The sequence below is a fragment of the Podarcis erhardii genome, assembly GCF_964252035.2.
Source record: "Podarcis erhardii genome assembly, chromosome: 3".
In the NCBI taxonomy this organism is placed as follows: domain Eukaryota; kingdom Metazoa; phylum Chordata; class Lepidosauria; order Squamata; family Lacertidae; genus Podarcis; species Podarcis erhardii.
In genome coordinates this window covers 25,912,219-25,929,642 of record NC_138507.1, presented here as the reverse complement: position 1 = coordinate 25,929,642, position 17,424 = coordinate 25,912,219, and the positions used below count along the sequence as shown (strand labels likewise).

Sequence of the window (17,424 nt, the reverse complement as noted above, 5' to 3'; positions counted from 1 at the left end):
CCAGTCGGTTAAGATGTGAAACTCAGCAGAGGTAGCCCCATGGTAAAGTGTCATTTTAAATCTAAGGACATCTACAAACATCCCAATTCACTCTTGAGTGTTTTTCATTTTCTGGAGTGCACTCAAAACTGAAACTGCATAGGTGAAGCAACAGGAGAATCAAATCAGAATGCAAATGAAAAGCGGTTTCAACCAACATAATAAATTCATACCTTAGCAGACTCCCATCAGCCCAGCCAGCATGACTCACAGTCAGGGATAATGGGAATTTTGGTCCGGCAACATCTGAAGAGCCACCAATTCCCCATCCCTCATATAGATATAGCAACTAAAAGGTTCAGGGTAAAAGATCCCAATGCCTTGCCATTATGAGGTCATAATATGGCATAATTTGATGGGTGGCCTCTGGCGAAAATAGAACTCTAGCTCTAGCCTCTCATATGCAGGCAGCCACTGGACCTGATGTTTCCTAATTCCAACATGACACAAGTGTATTAAAGTACTGCATAGTACTGCTGAGAAACGAGAAAGAATGAAGGTGTAGACCAGCAGCTCTCAACCTGTGGGTCCCCCCCCCCAGATGTTGTTGGACTACAACTCCCATCATCCCTGAGCTCTGGCCTTGCTAGCTAGGGATGATGGGAGTTGTAGTCCAACAACATCTGGGGACCCACAGGTTGAGAAAGGCTGGTGTAGACAGTCCTTTCAATGTTGCCTTCCTTCACTCATACAATGGTCTTTCAGGACCAAAGGAAAGCTGGTGCAATGTTGCCATTTCCTATCGGCAAGGGCTTGGATAGGGCATTGATTTTGACTAGCTTCCTAAAGATCAAATGCTCCTTGAGCTGCTATGAAGCAAACCAACAGTTCTCTGGGTGCAGACAAAGCTAACCTGTTAGATGTAGCTGTAAAATAAAGCCTTGGTCGATTTCAGGAAGAATACTATAAAATGGACGGTTGTTAATGGATATTTGTTAATATTGCCTTATGATACAAATTAATATTTGCCGGGGTTTGGGAAGTGGGGAGAGCCTCCTCCTGAGAGCGATAACAGATGTTGCTAGTTTCAGCTAGATAAACTGTGATCAGTTGGTTCTGTATGAGCACTGAAGCAAATAATTTTTTTGCAAGAGAGAACTGTGCTAATTTGAGCTCACAAGAGACTGACTAAATCTTGTGAAGTGAAAACGACAATGGAACATTGTTAAGACAGCAGGAACATAATTTGTTCCCTAATTTCCACCCCACCCCCCAAATAATAATAATTCCGATTCTGATTTTGAGAGCCAGTGTGATGTAGTGGTTAGAGAGCTTGGGAGACCAGAGTTCAAATCCCTACTCAGCCTTGAAGCTCGCTAGGTGACCTTGAGCCAGTCACTGCCCCTCAGCCTCTTAGGGTTGCTGTGAGGATAAAATGGTAGGAGAAGTCTTCCCATTTCCTTGAAGGAAAGATGGGATATAAATGTAATAAATAAATGCAATAAATAATATTTTGCATAAGACTCTCTGTGCCAGCTAAATAATCAAAGGCATGATGGGTTCAATGTTCAGACACATTTAGAAGGTATTTTTTTTTTGGGGGGGGGGATAATTATTTGAATCCAAAGTATGAGTGGCCCAATTAAAGTCAGATTATTGAGGAATGGTCTTTAACAGGAGCAAATGTCAGACTTTGTGCACTGAAAGCATCTACCAGGTCAAACCATTGGCCTCTTTAGTCTGGGGTTGGCTACACTGGCTGGCAGTGACTCTCCGTGACTTTTCAGACAATGGTATTTTGTAGCCCTACTTGATGATTTCCGGGATCGAACCCTTCAGTATGGAAACCATGTGCTCTACCACTGAACTATGGCAGTTCTCCACAAAAAAAGCCACCCATTAGGTTTTTAACCTTTTCGCTGTAGCTCCTTGAACCTTCTGAAAAGCAGTTTGGGGATCTTTCAGGACAGTGTTCAGTGAAATTCAACGGTGCTTACAATGTAGCCAGTGGAAATATGGAAAACGATGAACCCTGTATATGAAAGCAAAGAGTCTTCTGCTTTTTCACAGCACATGTGGGTTTGAAGCCCCATTGGTTTGCTGCCATTAAGCTAAGTGGAACTTAACAGGCATAGGACAGAGAAGAAAGAAGAAGTGCTGAGCTCCCCCTCAAAATACATAGTTAAGAAAAACTCGATTTAGGACAGGTTTTGGACAGACACGGTTTTGTGCCCTTCTTAAATATATGCATAAAGACAGGAGTGTTCTTCTGTCTGTTGTATTCTACTGTCTACACTAACTGCTTTTTCCCTTCATTGCAAAGCCTCAGTTTATCACAATACTATGACACCACACACATTCTTACTGGTTTAACGATGATAAAATAAGAATGGGCCTTACATTAATTGCTAACTTAGGTCCCCTTTCACAAAAATCATCGAAGTCACTTGGGTAATAGAGGGACATTGCCTATAAAGTTTCAAATTAAATTCTTGCTAATAGTCACTATAATCATTTTAGCTTCTTATAATGTGACAAAATTATCATGAATTCGGCATGACTTTTGTTCAGTTATTAAGTTCTTACCATGTCAAGTGAAGTGATTTGAAGCAAAAAATGCTTTTATTGGATTTTCTTTAATCCTTTTTGCAATGTAACGTCATGCGGTGTAATTTTCCCTTCTCAGAATAATATTAATGGTTGTCATTGTAGAGATACTATACTAGTGGCAGATAATCCACCAGAAAGAAATTGCAATAGACAAATGCAAATTTCATTTAAAACTTGGAATAGGTTTTGTTTCCTGATTTCCATGTACTAGAAGGCACAACTCAAGAACCTCCAAGTGTCCCTATTTTCCAGGGACATCCCTTTAGAGAAGCTGTCCCAGTTTCAGATTTGATCCCAGAATATCTTGCTATTCCATAGGATGTCCCTATTTTCATTGAATAAATGTTGGAGGGTATGGAGTTATCTGACCCCTGAGTTATCTCAAGGCAATCCTGTACAGTACAGGGAATTTTTTTTAATGTTTAATGTTCAATTATGTTTTATATATGTTGGAAGCTGCCCAGAGTGCTGGGGCAACCCAATACGATGTGTGGGGTATAAATAGTAAAATTATCATTATGGAATGGGACACCCCTATTTTCATTGGAGAAATGTTGGAAGGTATGCAACTCTGGCATTTTAAATAATGACAGCCTCCACAATTCTGTGAAAATTAGGATAGGAGAGTGAGTGCACTAAAAGCAAGAGCGCAATTGTATTAGGTAAGATCAGGAGCACTGATAACTGAAGTTCAGAACCCAAAACACGAAAATAAATATTTATGAAACAATGCTGTTATAATAGACAACAGGATGGTATTTGAGATGTTCAAAGTAACAAGAATAGGTTCAACAGTGACATTTGTTTCAGACATACAAGCTCAGCGGTGATCCAATTGTGAACAGAGAGAAGCATTATACTTCTCTAGAGTATGTAATTAGGTCACAGCTCCTTGCATTAGCAAAATAGGTAGAGGGGCTAAGCAGGGTGCAGAAGGAGAGGTCATGGTGGAAGTGAATCCCTCAATACACATAGGCTAGGCCTCTTAGGCATTCATGAAAAGAATCAAAGGACAGGAAGAAGGGCGCATATGCCAAACCTTTTAAATCACTGGATACTGCAGGTTCCACGTGTGCATTGCTCTTATACTGCCGGCAAATATACAGTCACAGCTGCTGAAAGTATGACAAAGACCTGAAGGCAGCCTGCCACTCATTTCCCTTCAGCCTCACAAGATGTTCTCTGTGAGGCATAAGTCTTCACAGAAGATCCTCTAAGGCAGGCATCCCCAAACTCGGCCCTCCAGCTGTTTTGGGACTACAATTCCCATCATCCCTGACCACTGGTCCTGTTAGCTAGGGATGATGGGAGTTGTAGTCCTAAAACAGCTGGAAGGCCGAGTTTGGGGATGCCTACTCTAAGGTCTGAGAGAAACTGTTTTCAGGCTTAGGGGAGGAAACGAGATCCAGAAGGGCACCTCTAAGTGTTTGTCCTATTAGCCTACCTCAGACACATGATTATTTTACTAGTTACTGGCATTAAATGAGGGCTGGGGAACCCTTTCTTCTGTTGATAACAAAACATATATACCGCTTGATTGTGGTAAACCTCTATGTGGTTTACAAAAATATATAATGCAGCATTAAAATTATTGATAAAAATAAGTATTTAAAATATCCTGAAGATGATTAAATCACAGAGCCTAGGGCTTGCAAATCAGAAGGTCGGCAGTTCGAATCCCCACAATGGGGTGAGCTCCCGTTGCTCAGACCCTGCTCCTGCTAACCTAGCAGTTCGAAAGCACAAAGTGCAAGTAGATAAATAGGTACCGCTCCAGCGGGAAGGTAAACGGCGTTTCCGTGCACTGCTCTGGTTTGCCAGAAGAGGCTTAGTCATGCTGGCCACATGACCCAGAAGCTGTACGCCGGCTCCTTGAATGAGAAATTGCATAGAAATTGCATAGAAATGGTACCTAGCAGACTGGCCCAATCAAATGCTATTAATACTGCCTAAGACAGTATGTAAGGGATGCGGGTGACACTGTGGGTTAAACCACAGAGCCTAGGACTTGCCGATCAGAAGGTCGGCGGTTCGAATCCCCGTCACGGGGTGAGCTCCCGTTGCTTGGTCCCTGCTCCTGCCAACCTAGCAGTTTGAAAGCACGTTAAAGTGCAAGTAAATAAATAGGTACTGCTATGGCGGGAAGGTAAATGGCGTTTCCGTGCGCTGCTCTGGTTCGCCAGAAGTGGCTTAGTCATGTTGGCCAAATGACTATTTCTTGATGAGATTTAGGCTTGAGCAGACATACCCAGAACTTTTTTACTTTTTAAAATGAGTGTGTGGCTTTTCCAAGCAGGATGTGTTGCTCTTGAAGTCTGTAAATTGCATTTAACAAGACTATAACTACTGAGAGAGAGAGAAATGTTGTTTCCACTTTAAGCTTAAAAGGTAAAATAAATATAGGTATAGAATGCATAAAAAGGGTTAGGAAAAGCTTCAGAGCTGATTTGGATAATCATATCTCAGCTTAATCTTGGCACTGATAGGATTGAGGTTCTTGCCTGCACAAACAAACCTGTTACACTCTATTTTGAAGCATGAACAATTAAACCAGAAAACTTTTAGTTAACCATAGCTGCTGTAGCTGCTGCTGCTGCTTGCCATTACTAGGAAACTATGGTTACCAGTTTAAAACCATATTTAATAGCATGGCTTGTGCTAAAGTTGATAATCATGGTTTCACAGTTTGGATAAAACAGGAAACTATGGCAAACTAAACATTTCCTGATATTTCACAGATTCTTAGTTTCAAGGCACATGAGATCCCTGGGCTTTCCCTCTCCACAGCTCCTTCGAGCCTTAGAAGTCTGTGTGAGATTGGTGTCCAGAATGGATACCAATTAAATTAAATTAAAAGCCCATTTCATGCGTCTGGATAATCCTTGTAGAAGAACTTTATAGACAAATGAAGGAAATAACATTGAACTTTTTATTGTGTGGCTTCTGAGCACCATGAGCTAGGCAAATTCACAATACAAACCATATTATTTTTTTGTATTTCTGATTTGGGGTGCCCATGAGTGGTGTCCAATTTTCTTTCAGGATAGAACGACTACACCTTACTACAAGGGGTTGAAATTCAAAGCAAGCAAGCAACCTGTTGTGAACTGAGACCACTATTTGCGACCTAGGTCGCTTCCAGCCTATCAGTATTTGGGGAGCAAAATTCATGTTACACAACTGTAGAGCAAAATATCTGTTCCCTACCCCCCAAAAAATCTGGATTGATGGAACATTGTACGCTACCCTTAAAAGGAGGGTAGAATAACCTACCCACAAAAAATCAAAATAAATGCTCAATAAACAGGTAGTTGTGCAAACAGCCTTAGTTGCTAGTAACCACAGCTGTCCTCTGCCATTCTGCTTCTGCTGAGGCAAAGCCTTCGCTTTGTAAATTGCTGGATTTGCTTTATGTGTTACCTTCCTATTTCAGCTTACATGGTCTTTTCTTTGCATTGCATTTTGCTACATCATGCTGCCTGACCTGACTTGCACTTTGATTTCTTCAGCCGAACGAGAAACCCACTGGTCTCCTCACTTCTGAGGAATGTTTTGTTGTCCACCCAAACAGGTGCATCTCTTGATCTTTGCATTGGTATGAAGAGTTTAGCAGAAATTGAAGTGCAACAGATTGAAGGATTTAGTTATGTGTGCTGCAGTGTTCAAAAGGCTTTCAATTCAATCCTCTTTTCTTGGAGGGGATTTTGCCTTCCAGGCTGTGTAAAATTAGTTGCTGAGCCACCAATTAAGTTCTAAAGTGTGATGATGCTTTGCAGTTTGGGATGCAGCCAAGTACCAGATAGACAATGGTAAATCTACACCAGTATTAAGTGCAAATAATGCAGGTAAAATAACAAGAGAAGCACCTTAAGATCTAAGATGAATTAATATACTGGAGGGACTGATAGATGACACAGAAGTGTGTTCCCAGTTTAAAATTCAATTTTTTCAACATATCCTTCTCCAACCTCAGTTAATCCACCATTTCTCAAGTGGCCACAACTAACTGCAAATTCAGACTTTGCTTTTCTGTGTTCTACCTTTCTTGGTAGATGCAGAGGCATATCAAAACTGGCTAATGAATTAGACAGGATGAGCTAATGTGGATCCATTGTCTTAAAAAAGAAAAACAGAAAAGGAAAAGAAACATGGGGTGATTTAAGCAATGATTTGTACGATTAGTTCTGATTATGTTTTTTCATTACAAGTTTCTTAGGAGTTACAGGTTCCCCGCTCCTTCTTTTCTATGTATGTGTGGCAACTGAATGGCGTTAATGGGAGTGTCTTCCTCCCTTCCTTACCTAATTTCCATGATGGAGGGGAGGGAGAGTAGAGGTCTCACATGTGAACAGAATAGCCAGCACAAATATATAAATGTGTGTGTGTGTGTGTGTGTGTGTGTGTGTGTGTGTATAGACTTCATCCATGTGAAGAAATATGCCAACAGCTCAGGACCACAATACCTCAAGGACCGCCTCTTTCCATATGAATCTACCCAGACCCTGAGATCACTTTCTGAGGCCCTTCTTCATGTGCTTCCTCCAAGAGAGGTCCAGGCGGTGGCAACACGAGAATGGGCCTTTTCTGCAGTGGGTCCTTGTCTGTGGAATGCTCTCCCCAGGGAGGTTCGCCTGGCACCTTCATTATAGACCTTTAGGTGCTAGGTAAAAACGTTCCTCTTTAGCCAGGTCTTTGGTTGATTTGATTGACATCCTATGCCCTTTTAAAATGTGTTTGGTGTTTGTGTGTTATTGGGTTGTTGTTGTTTTTCTTTTGATTATGTGCTTTGTGGTTTTATACAGTGGCACCTCTGGTTACAAACTTAATTCATTCCAGAGGTCTGTTCTTAACCTGAGGTACCACTTTAGCTAATGGGGCCTCCTGCTGCCACTGCGCCACCGCCGCGCGATTTCTGTTCTCATTCTGAGGCAAAGTTCTTAACCCAAGGTACTACTTCCGGGTTAGCGGAGTCTGTAACCCGAAGTGTTTGTCACTCAAGGTGTTTGTAACCCGAGGTATTCTGATTTTATCCTGTGAACCACCCTGAAACCTACGGGTATAGGGTGGTATATAAATTCAATTAAATAAATAAATGGCTACGTACCTTTAAAAAGTGCGCTGAGAACTGTACACTGGCAACACAGCAACATTAACATCCTAAGTAACATACAGGAAACAGTGGTAAAGAAACAATCTAAGGAGCAGAACTTACCACTTCTTCATGGGTGGCACCTTCTACGTTTATGCCATTAACCTAAAAATGTCACAAAATGGTTATTTGAAATATCGGATTAATATCAGAATGTTATACAAGCATCAAAATAGTAGCATACTTTTGAAGCAGTTGTGTAGAGTAAACTGACCTGTATTACTGCATCTCCTATAAATAACATTCCTGACTGGTCCGCTGTAGAGTTATTTGAAGAAAAGAAAAACCACACATTAATTGAGAGACTTACAATAAGGACATATTTCTTGCAGCAGTTTGTCTTAAGCAGGGTTATTGTACAAGTCACTTCTACAACTGCCTCTCTTGTAAAAATGCCAGCAGCATAGCAATCACCCAGCAAAGCTAAATAGATTGGTAGCAATTCTAAGGAAATTAAGAGGGCTGATTTCCAGTCACAAAAGATTATTTAATATGGAACACAAATGTCACTTCCCACTAATGATGGATTTCATTAAATTATGGAGGAAATATAATTCACATTTTTCATTAGCTTTGGTAGGACAGTAAAATAGGAATTCTGCCTCCCTTGTTCTTTCCTCCTGAAAAGATGTGCAGAGGCTGCTTTAATCAAGGAGGTTGCACAAAGAATTTAATAAAGCAATTTAGTGTGAACTTTGAATCCACTTCACTGAATAGAGTAACCCAATATATTATTTCAACCAGTAATTTGCGAAGTTTCTGCAACACGAAATTAATGTGAATGTCACCTTGCCAGCTGCATGCATAACTAAAGCAGCATACAGACTCTCCTATTCTAAGAAACACGTTTTTTTAAGCCTTGTTTCACATCATAGCACTGTTGTTTTTCACTCATATTTTCAATGGCTTCCTAGAACGTTGCTCTAATTAGAAAAAGGAAATAGTTAAAAGTGGCATAAATCAAGGTCTACGGTCTAGTTCAGAGATGTGCTGCTGCCCTCAGTTTTCCTACAAGTCAACAGTGATGGTTCACTCTGGACTGACTCCCTCCTCCTTTCAAAAATCTGGATGTTCATGTAATTACCAACACCCTGTAAGTCTCCAAACCTTCTTCCCTGGCACTTCCTGCTGTAATGGCTGTCATAGCAGCAGCAGACATGGTAGGCGGGATCTCTCTCTCTCTCTTTCTCCATGCTTCTGCTTGTCACTGGGATCAAATGCTGCCATGGCAACGTTCAAGTCACCAGAAACCCCAAGGAAATCTGATTTCCATACTAACATCAGGTGCCCTTGGGAAACTGCAGGCCCACAACTCCAGAGACCCAATGCATTTCCCCCTAGGAAATTTGGTGCTCTGGGGAACTTAGCAGATCCGGGGCTCCGAGCTTGTGAGACCCTTTCAAGTGTCGAGCAGGAGTGGGAAGAAAATACGTCCCCATTCAGATTTACCACCAACAGAGTGGAAGTTGTTTCCTGGTGGTATCTTACCATTCTGCTTTGTTAAATATGCGAATATAGAAATCATATGGGAGAACTCCAGTACATGATTCATTTCCAGTGAACCATCATTTGCTCTCCTTCCCAGCAGGTGATAGGCAGATGAAAGGATTGACACAGATAGCTCCAGAAGTGTATTTATGCAAATTAATGAGGAAGAGTCTATGAATGGCTGCTAAGCATGATGACTATACTGTCTCCAGGAACAGAGGCACAATGCATCTGAATACCAGTTGCCAGGCATCCACAGTCAGAGAGGGCTATTGTCCCCATTTCCTGTTTGTGGACTTCCCAGAAAGGTATCTGTATGGCCACTGTGTGAAACAAGATGCTGGACTAGGTAGTCCTGTGCTATTTCTTATGTTTTGATGATGGCAATATCCCATCCCCACAACTGGAACAAAGCACTGAAGTCATTTGAGAATTACTACAACCAGCAGTGGTGTAGCGTGGGTTGCCAGCACCTGCAGCAAAGCGAGTATCCTCAGCACCGCTGATACACTGGATCAAAGGAGCAAGAGTTCAACAACCTACCCAAGTGACAGCCATGGCACCCCATGAGCATCGAACATGGCAGAGTGGGACAGGAGATTGGTTAGGAATGGGTATCTTTCTAAAGTATCTATCATCTATCTATCTATCTATCTATCTATCTATCTATCTATCTATCTATCATCTATCTATCTATCTATCTATCTATCTATCTATCTATCATCTATCATCTATCTATATCTATCTATCTATCTATCTATCATCTATCTATCTATCTATCTATCATCTCTCTCTCTCTCTCTCTCTATCTATCTATCTATCTATCTATCATCTATCTATATTTTTTACTATGCTATTTGTTTTCCTTTTGAAATTTTGGCACCCCTAAGGATTTTGTGCTCAGGGCAAACTGCCCCTGTGGCCCTGCCCATGCTATGCTACTGGCAACCAGACTGATGCATCCCAAAAACATGAGCTAGGTATACCACTCAAATCTCATGGCTGAGAGCATGTCCCACTTTCTCTATTTTTAACAAAATTCTCTACTTTACAGAATATGCCACTGTTGAAGGCTCTGATGTTGCTTTATAATGGCAAGAGAATTATTCTCTTACAGGAATTTTCCTAAGCCCAGGATGTATTCCATGGTGTATGAGAAGAACTTGAAAAAAAAATCCCTTATTTAAGATGTACGTGACCGCGCATTGATGAGTTGTTCCTTTTCTTTTGAGGAAAACAAGTACATTCTGTACAGTTTGATTGGCAGGAGTTTGTGATTAGCTCCCACTACAAAAAAAAAAAAAAAAAAAAAAAAAAAAAAAAGATTGCTACATAATGGTGCTTTTATTCTGGTTTTCTATATCAAGAAAAGTGAGACATGGAATAAAGTGGTCTAGAAATATGGTTTTCTGAAAGTTTGAAAAATGGCTCAGATACATACTAGAGGGCTGAAATTATGGTTATTTCTGTTATTGGGTAAACAAAAGCACAACACAAAAAACCGTAACCCAAACAACATGAGTAAGGCTTTTTTTAATCTTTTAAAAAAACGTCTTTCACAGCAAAATGAATACAACTGAGTGTCCTACAGTAAAGTCCAAACTGCCTTTTCATAAATTGTACCCTAGGAAAGCACAGTTACCACTCTTTTGTGCTAAATGTGTGCTATTAGGAATACAGAGGCTTTTCAAACTGAATCAAAACATCTTTCAAAAACTGTATGTCTGCCATACTGAAAGAATACAGAGTGTTCCTAAAGTCTAATGTAGTCCTCTTGGTAAGGTTATATTTTTCTCTCATTTTGTTTCACACTGCTATATTTTAAAGCATGGCAATATGCTTAGTTCTTTGGTTCTACTGCATTCCAAGAAATTACTATATGTAGGCATGACAGATGGTAAAGAAAACAAAATCCGATCAACAGCGCAAAAAGAAAGCAGTATGAGAATTTTGGAAATGTTATGAGTAAACTCTAATGTGTGCTTACCAGAATTTGCTCTTTTCTTTTGCTTTCGGAATACCGTTTGCATAGACACTGTACATTAAGCTGGTCTATCTAATGCAGTACTCTCAATTTGACAGGCAGTGGTCATACACTGGTCTTTCCCCTTCAGCATTGCTCTTCTGGCAAACCATGGCTTAGCTCCCAGCAGTTCAGTGGCCAAAGTCTCCTCTCCTGGAGTCTGGATGCTTGTGCTAAGTCATGGTTTGGCTTAGGGTTATGTGCAAAGTAGCTCAACCAGGAAACAACTCCCTTGTATTTATATGAAGTTCTTGCAATACTTCAGCAACTGATTCTCAATGAGTGGAGCTGAGCAGTATTTCAGCCAGAAGATATAACCAAAGGTCAAGCACTTTTAGTTCCAATTTTCCAACAGGAAAAATCAGATGCTGCTAATAGCTGGATCCTATGCAGGTGTGCATGAACTCATTGATTTCAATAAATGCACTTACCTCTGCATAGGATCAGGCCTTAAGTCTTTTCCCACAGAAGAAGAAGAAGAAGAAGAAGAAGAAGAAGAAGAAGAAGAAGAGGAGGAGGGGGAGGAGGAAGAGGAGGAGTTTGGACTTGATATCCTGCCTTTCACTCCCCTTAAGGAGTCTCAAAGCGGCTAACATTCTCCTTTCCCTTCCTCCCCCACAACAAACACTCTGCGAGGTGAGTGAGGCTGAGAGACTTCAGAGAAGTGTGACTGGCCCAAGGTCACCCAGGAGCTGCATGTGGAGGAGCAGGGACGCGAACCCGGTTCACCAGATTACGAGTCCACCACTCTTAACTGCTACACCATGCTGGCTCTCAGTACTTAAGTCTTTTCCCTTCAAAGCACTTAACTTTGGCTGGTAGAGTTGGGATTGCATTGTCCAAAATGGCCCATGGAATAGCTTGCACCAGAGAGATCAGCATGCATGCCAATAATGGTTCATCCCAATGCTGCCATCCTTGCAGCTTGTGACTGTTCTAAACATACAAGTTGATTTACTTCAGTATGACTGAATGTGCAGAACCATGTAGGGCTCGTCTTAGTCTTAAAAGCCACCTTGCAATCACCAGAGCTAATAATAATAATAATAATAATAATAATAATAATAATAATAATAATTTATTTGTACAGCCACTCTGGGCAGCTTCCAACAAAGATTAAAAATACATTAAAATATCACACATTAAAAACTTCCCCGAACAGGGCTGCCTTCAGATGTCTTCTGAATGTCAGGTAGTTGTTTATCTCTTTGACATCTGATGGGAGGGCGTTCCACAGGGCGGGCACCTCTACTGCCTCCTTCCCTGTAGCTTTGCTTCTCGCAATGAGGGAACTGCCAGAAGGCCCTCGGCGCTGGACCTCAGCACCCGGGCAGAATGATGGGGGTGGAGACACTCCTTCAGGTATACTGGGCCGAGGCCGTTTAGGGCTTTCAACACTTTGAATTGTGCTCGGAAACGTACTGGGAGCTTAGAAGTCTGAACATTAAGATCCATAACTGGAACACAGATCCAACTCTCTAATGGTTACCTAGTGCTTGTTCACTGTACCTGCTGCAGCTCAGAAGCAACCGCAGAAGAGTACTTCTGCAACACAGGTACATGGTCACCCCCCAAATCCACTACATGAGCAATACACAGCCATTGCCTTACATGGCATCTCATCCAAATTTTGGCTTTTCAAGTTAGACTAAAAACTAAAGTTTGCCTGCCAGGAAGACAGAGCTGTTTCTGCTGCTGAAGCTATCATGGATTAATAGGATGATGCTTCTCCTGTGATTTCTTGCTACCTCTGGATAATGGAAAAACTCATGCTGCCAATCTGATCATTTTATCTTAAACGTATTTTATCTTGTAGCTGCATTCTGTTTCCCCCCCAGATGGCACATCAATCAAAACACAGCTCCATAGACTTTATTTACCGCATCATGGTTATTATATTGGTGTGGTGCTCAAACATAAGCTTGCTATAGTGGCGATAAAGAAACAATAGTATGAATTTGCAATACCCGCAATATTAACTTAAAACAGCACTGAAGGGGAAAGTGGGGAAAGGATTACAGTTTTAAGTCTTCCAACTTAATAAACTTTGACAACACCGAAGTGTGAAATGAAGCTCATAAATGATTTAGAGGCTCCTGGAACAATACACTGTTTATTACACATAGATTTCCCTCTTCCTTTGGGAAAGCTCAGAGCGGTTTATATGCTGTTCTTCCATCCTGCCACTGGCCAGGCTAAGACCTGCTAAGTTATTCTGTAACAGCATAATGAACCCTAAGGCGATAACATATAAATTACAAAGTTCTACTTTCTTCATAAGTAGATCTGTAGAAGAAGAAGAGTTTGGATTTGATATCCCGCTTTATCAGTACTCGAAGGAGTCTCAAAGCGGCTAATGTTCTCCTTTCCCTTCCTCCCCCACAACAAACACTCTGCGAGGTGAGTGAGGCTGAGAGACTTCAGAGAAGTGTGACTGGCCCAAGGTCACCCAGCAGCTGCATGTGGAGGAGCGGAGACATGAACCCGGTTCACCAGATTACGAGTCCACTGCTCTTAACCACTACACCACGCTGGCTCTCTGTATTTAACAAACAGTAGCCTTGCACACATATTCTTTCATTGCTTACAAAACGCAGGATGCAACAGATAAACACCAAGAACTAAAATGGAGACTGTCTATTAATACCATTTTTGTAAAGCCATACTCCATGCTAAGAACACCCATGTGTTATATTGCTTCTCTTTTAAAGTGGCACAGAGATTTATCTCAAGAAAAGCTGCTGGCAGCAACAGTCAGCTGACATGACTCCATAAACTCTATGCAAAATGTAAAGCTTTTTAGAATTCTCTTATGTCAAACTATGGTTTTATGCTACTTTCGCTTTACAAGGAAAAAAAAGTCAACTCTGTGTTGTTGTTTTTAACCATAACAATTCAAGGAAGTGGACCTTTTATTTATTTTTTTAAAAGGTTTCTTACTTCCATTACTTCAACGAAATACTAAATCCACTACTTTGGGCAAAGAAAGAAAACTTCATCTCAAGCAACTAAAATGCATTCTAATATCTGAGAACAGGGAGGATAGTACCAACATGGACATGATTAATACCACAGGTAAAAGGCTTAGTGAACTGAATAATGTGGCACTGAATCCACAGAAGTAATGAATATTTAAAGTTTTATAAGGAAATAAAAGAGAGGCAGACTGGCGTATTCAATCTTTCTATTCAAAGGATGGCAGTGGAGGCCAACGAGAGATCTTATTATTTCTTGTTTCAAGACAGTGGGAAGGAGATACGCGAAAACAAAAGGGCAGAACTGAATGTGCACAGGTAATGGAAGGGATGTTTCCTACTGAGCTACGCAGCTCAAGACGAAATGAAGAAAAACATGATTTATTATTAACCGGTACTATCAACTCATTAATTTTCCTGCAGTTATTTTTGTGGCTCCACATTTTGCCCTTGATATCTTAGATGCAAAATCGTTTCTAATCACAGGGATATTTCGTGCAGCGCACAAAGGAAAACAACAACACTTTTTCCTTGTACGATAAAATGTAATCCTAACACCTGATTTGTAAAGTAGAGCTGCCACAAGTTTATTGGAGGGGAGGGAATTTTGTTTGCCCCAGTGCATTTTATCAGGGCTTTCCGATTTGTGGTTGTGACATGCCAAAAATGGCTTGGGCCACAATGTGGGGATCTACAATCTTGAAGACTTGCCAAAGTGATTACAGCTGAGAAGCCCACCTGTTGAGAATTTCCCATGTGAACCATTAAAAAGGCTATCTTCTTTCATTAGATAGGATTTCATCAGACAGTGGTGGCCAAACTTGGCCCTCCAGCTGTTTTTGGACTACAACTCCCATCATCCCTAGCTAGCAAGACCAGTGGTCAGGGATTATGGAAATTGTAGTCCAAAAACAGCTGGAGGGCCAAATTTGGCCACCACTGTCATAAGAGAAATGCACTGGGCCAAATCGACATTAGCAGTTGCCAAGTTTATAAATTCCCCCCTCAAATATCAGATGATGCCTGCTTGTCTTTTATGTTATGGATACATATGTAAGTTGACCCCAAATATCCTTGTTGGAAACAGTATGAATAACCCATTAACTGCTCCTTGAAGTTGTACCCTTTAACATTACAAATAACCCATTATTCTAGCTGGGGCTTGTATTCCGTTTCTCTTCCAATTATTGATCTACCTGTCATGGTATTGCTGGAGAATGAAGGGGAGGAGCAGAGACAGGCAGAGGAAGGGGGGCAGGAAGTGGTGGTGGAGGAAAGAAGGGAAAGCCAGGAGGAGGGACAGCTCACAGATGTTGGACCAGAGCCTCAACACCGCACAGGAATTTCTGGCACAGTCAGTGAAACAATGCCTGTTCTGTCTGCTAAGGAAAGGAGAATGTTAAAGAGGAGGGGACAGAGACATCACATAAAATTCCACGCCTTTTCTGTTGGAGAAGGGGCGGGCATAAGGCACTCCCAGAATCTGAGCCGGAGGATTCGGATGCATGATTGTAACGTGCTGCTTGTACATATGTAAAGTAAAGACTGTATATATGTATCTCTGAGTGAGCAGAGGCATTTCTTGCGGAGAGCATTCACAAGCCATCACACTACCCCCTTGAATCTCACCCTCTCCTTGACAATAACCCCACAGGATAGCAACATGCCATGATGTCCAGACACAGGCAAACAGGGTACGCTCATTCTCGTACTGCTACACCATGCATAAATGCATTTTAAAATGTTTAAAATAAAGAAATGCATTTCAAATTTAAAGCAGTCTTCATTCATTGACTTACTCTGATCACGGAATCCCACAAAGACCAGGACCACAGTGAGTAAATAAGAATTCAGCACTAGTGTTTCATGAGTGTGACATCCCCCCCATTAAACTGAATATATCAGTTTTAATATCTATCTATCATCTATCATCTATCATCTATCATCTGTCTGTCTGTCTGTCTGTCTGTCTGTCTGTCTGTCTGTCTGTCTGTCCATTTTGGCATTCAGTAGAAATTGCTCTGCTAAAAGACAGCATGTTCAATGGATTCCCAGGGTGTGTGGGGGGGGGCTGCCCATTGCAACAAATAGCCTCTGGCATAGTTTAGTGAACTATATTCACCACTCAGTATCAACAGAATTCATTTCATATTGTTTTTGTTGCTTGTCTGACTGCTGTATCAGATAAGGGCACAGTGGAACTGCAAAGGTTTAGAACGTTGCAAGCCTGCAACTTCTACAGAAATTGGATAGTGGGCAAAAGAGCATCATCACAATGGTGTCAATATTCTGTGACTGCGTGGCTTGGAAAAGCATTTCTGCAGCCTGTCCAATAGTTGTGTGTATGTGTGTACACATACATAACTAGGAAAATGAAACAACCAGGCTTTAGCCACATAAAAAGTTGCCTTCAACATGTTGCTGTGACTTTCCCCATTCATTTTCAGGGGTGGTTTGGGTAGGCTATCCAGACGCCTCCAGTTTCTTTTTTAAAACAACTTTTCTCTAGAACATGCACTTTCATTTTACTGCTCCATTATTACATTTCGCTGTCAGCTTACAGTATAAGCATTCTTCTTCCTTCTTTTCCACCTAGCTCATTTACTGAGGGGGTGAAACACATTCATTTTTTCCTCCCTCACATGCTATTTTTATGCCATGTACAAGACAGTATCTCTGTGGAGGTTGTATTAAAATTATGCTTTTGTTCACTTAGGTTTCACATTCATTTTATTTTAATATTTGTGTAAAGGGGGCATGTTGCAAGCAAATCAGCATTTAAGATTCATGTTGAAGCTTTATTTGTGTTTGGGTTAATTTATATTTATGTTACCTTGTACTACTTTTATTCTGTTAAACTTTTGTTTTGTGATGAGTTAATGTCCAAGGGAATCTAAACTGGAACCCTGTATTAAAAGCAAAATGAAATATTTAGTGAATCTACATACGTTTCAACATTTTGGGACCGAAAACTGGGATGTGTATCTTCCTGGTTGTGCTCTCGTGTGAGTGACATCGACTGCATGAGAGCACAGAATTCATTGATCTCACATGTTTGGGGGCTCTGTGATTTTGCACATTTTTGGGTGCCGTGTAGAGATCATGGCACCCAAAAATGGGAAGTCCTGATATCATGAAGGCAGTTCAGGGGTATGGAACTGGAGAAACTGCGGTGATTGCTTTCCCCCACCCCACTCCCC

At 41.1% G+C, this 17,424-nt stretch overlaps 1 protein-coding gene across 4 annotated transcripts in view; it reads right to left on the bottom strand.

The window, feature by feature from the left end:
- The window catches only part of SNTG2 (syntrophin gamma 2), a 217,800-nt gene that overhangs the window by 95,809 nt on the left and 104,567 nt on the right, over positions 1-17,424 (bottom strand). For all 4 annotated transcript variants that reach the window (XM_081857158.1, XM_081857160.1, XM_081857159.1 and 1 more), the window contains exons 5-6: positions 7,953-7,996; positions 7,802-7,843 (exon numbers count right to left, since the gene is read on the bottom strand). In XM_081857158.1, the coding sequence (XP_081713284.1) occupies positions 7,802-7,843; positions 7,953-7,996 (86 nt within the window). The remainder of the gene's footprint in view (positions 1-7,801; positions 7,844-7,952; positions 7,997-17,424) is intronic.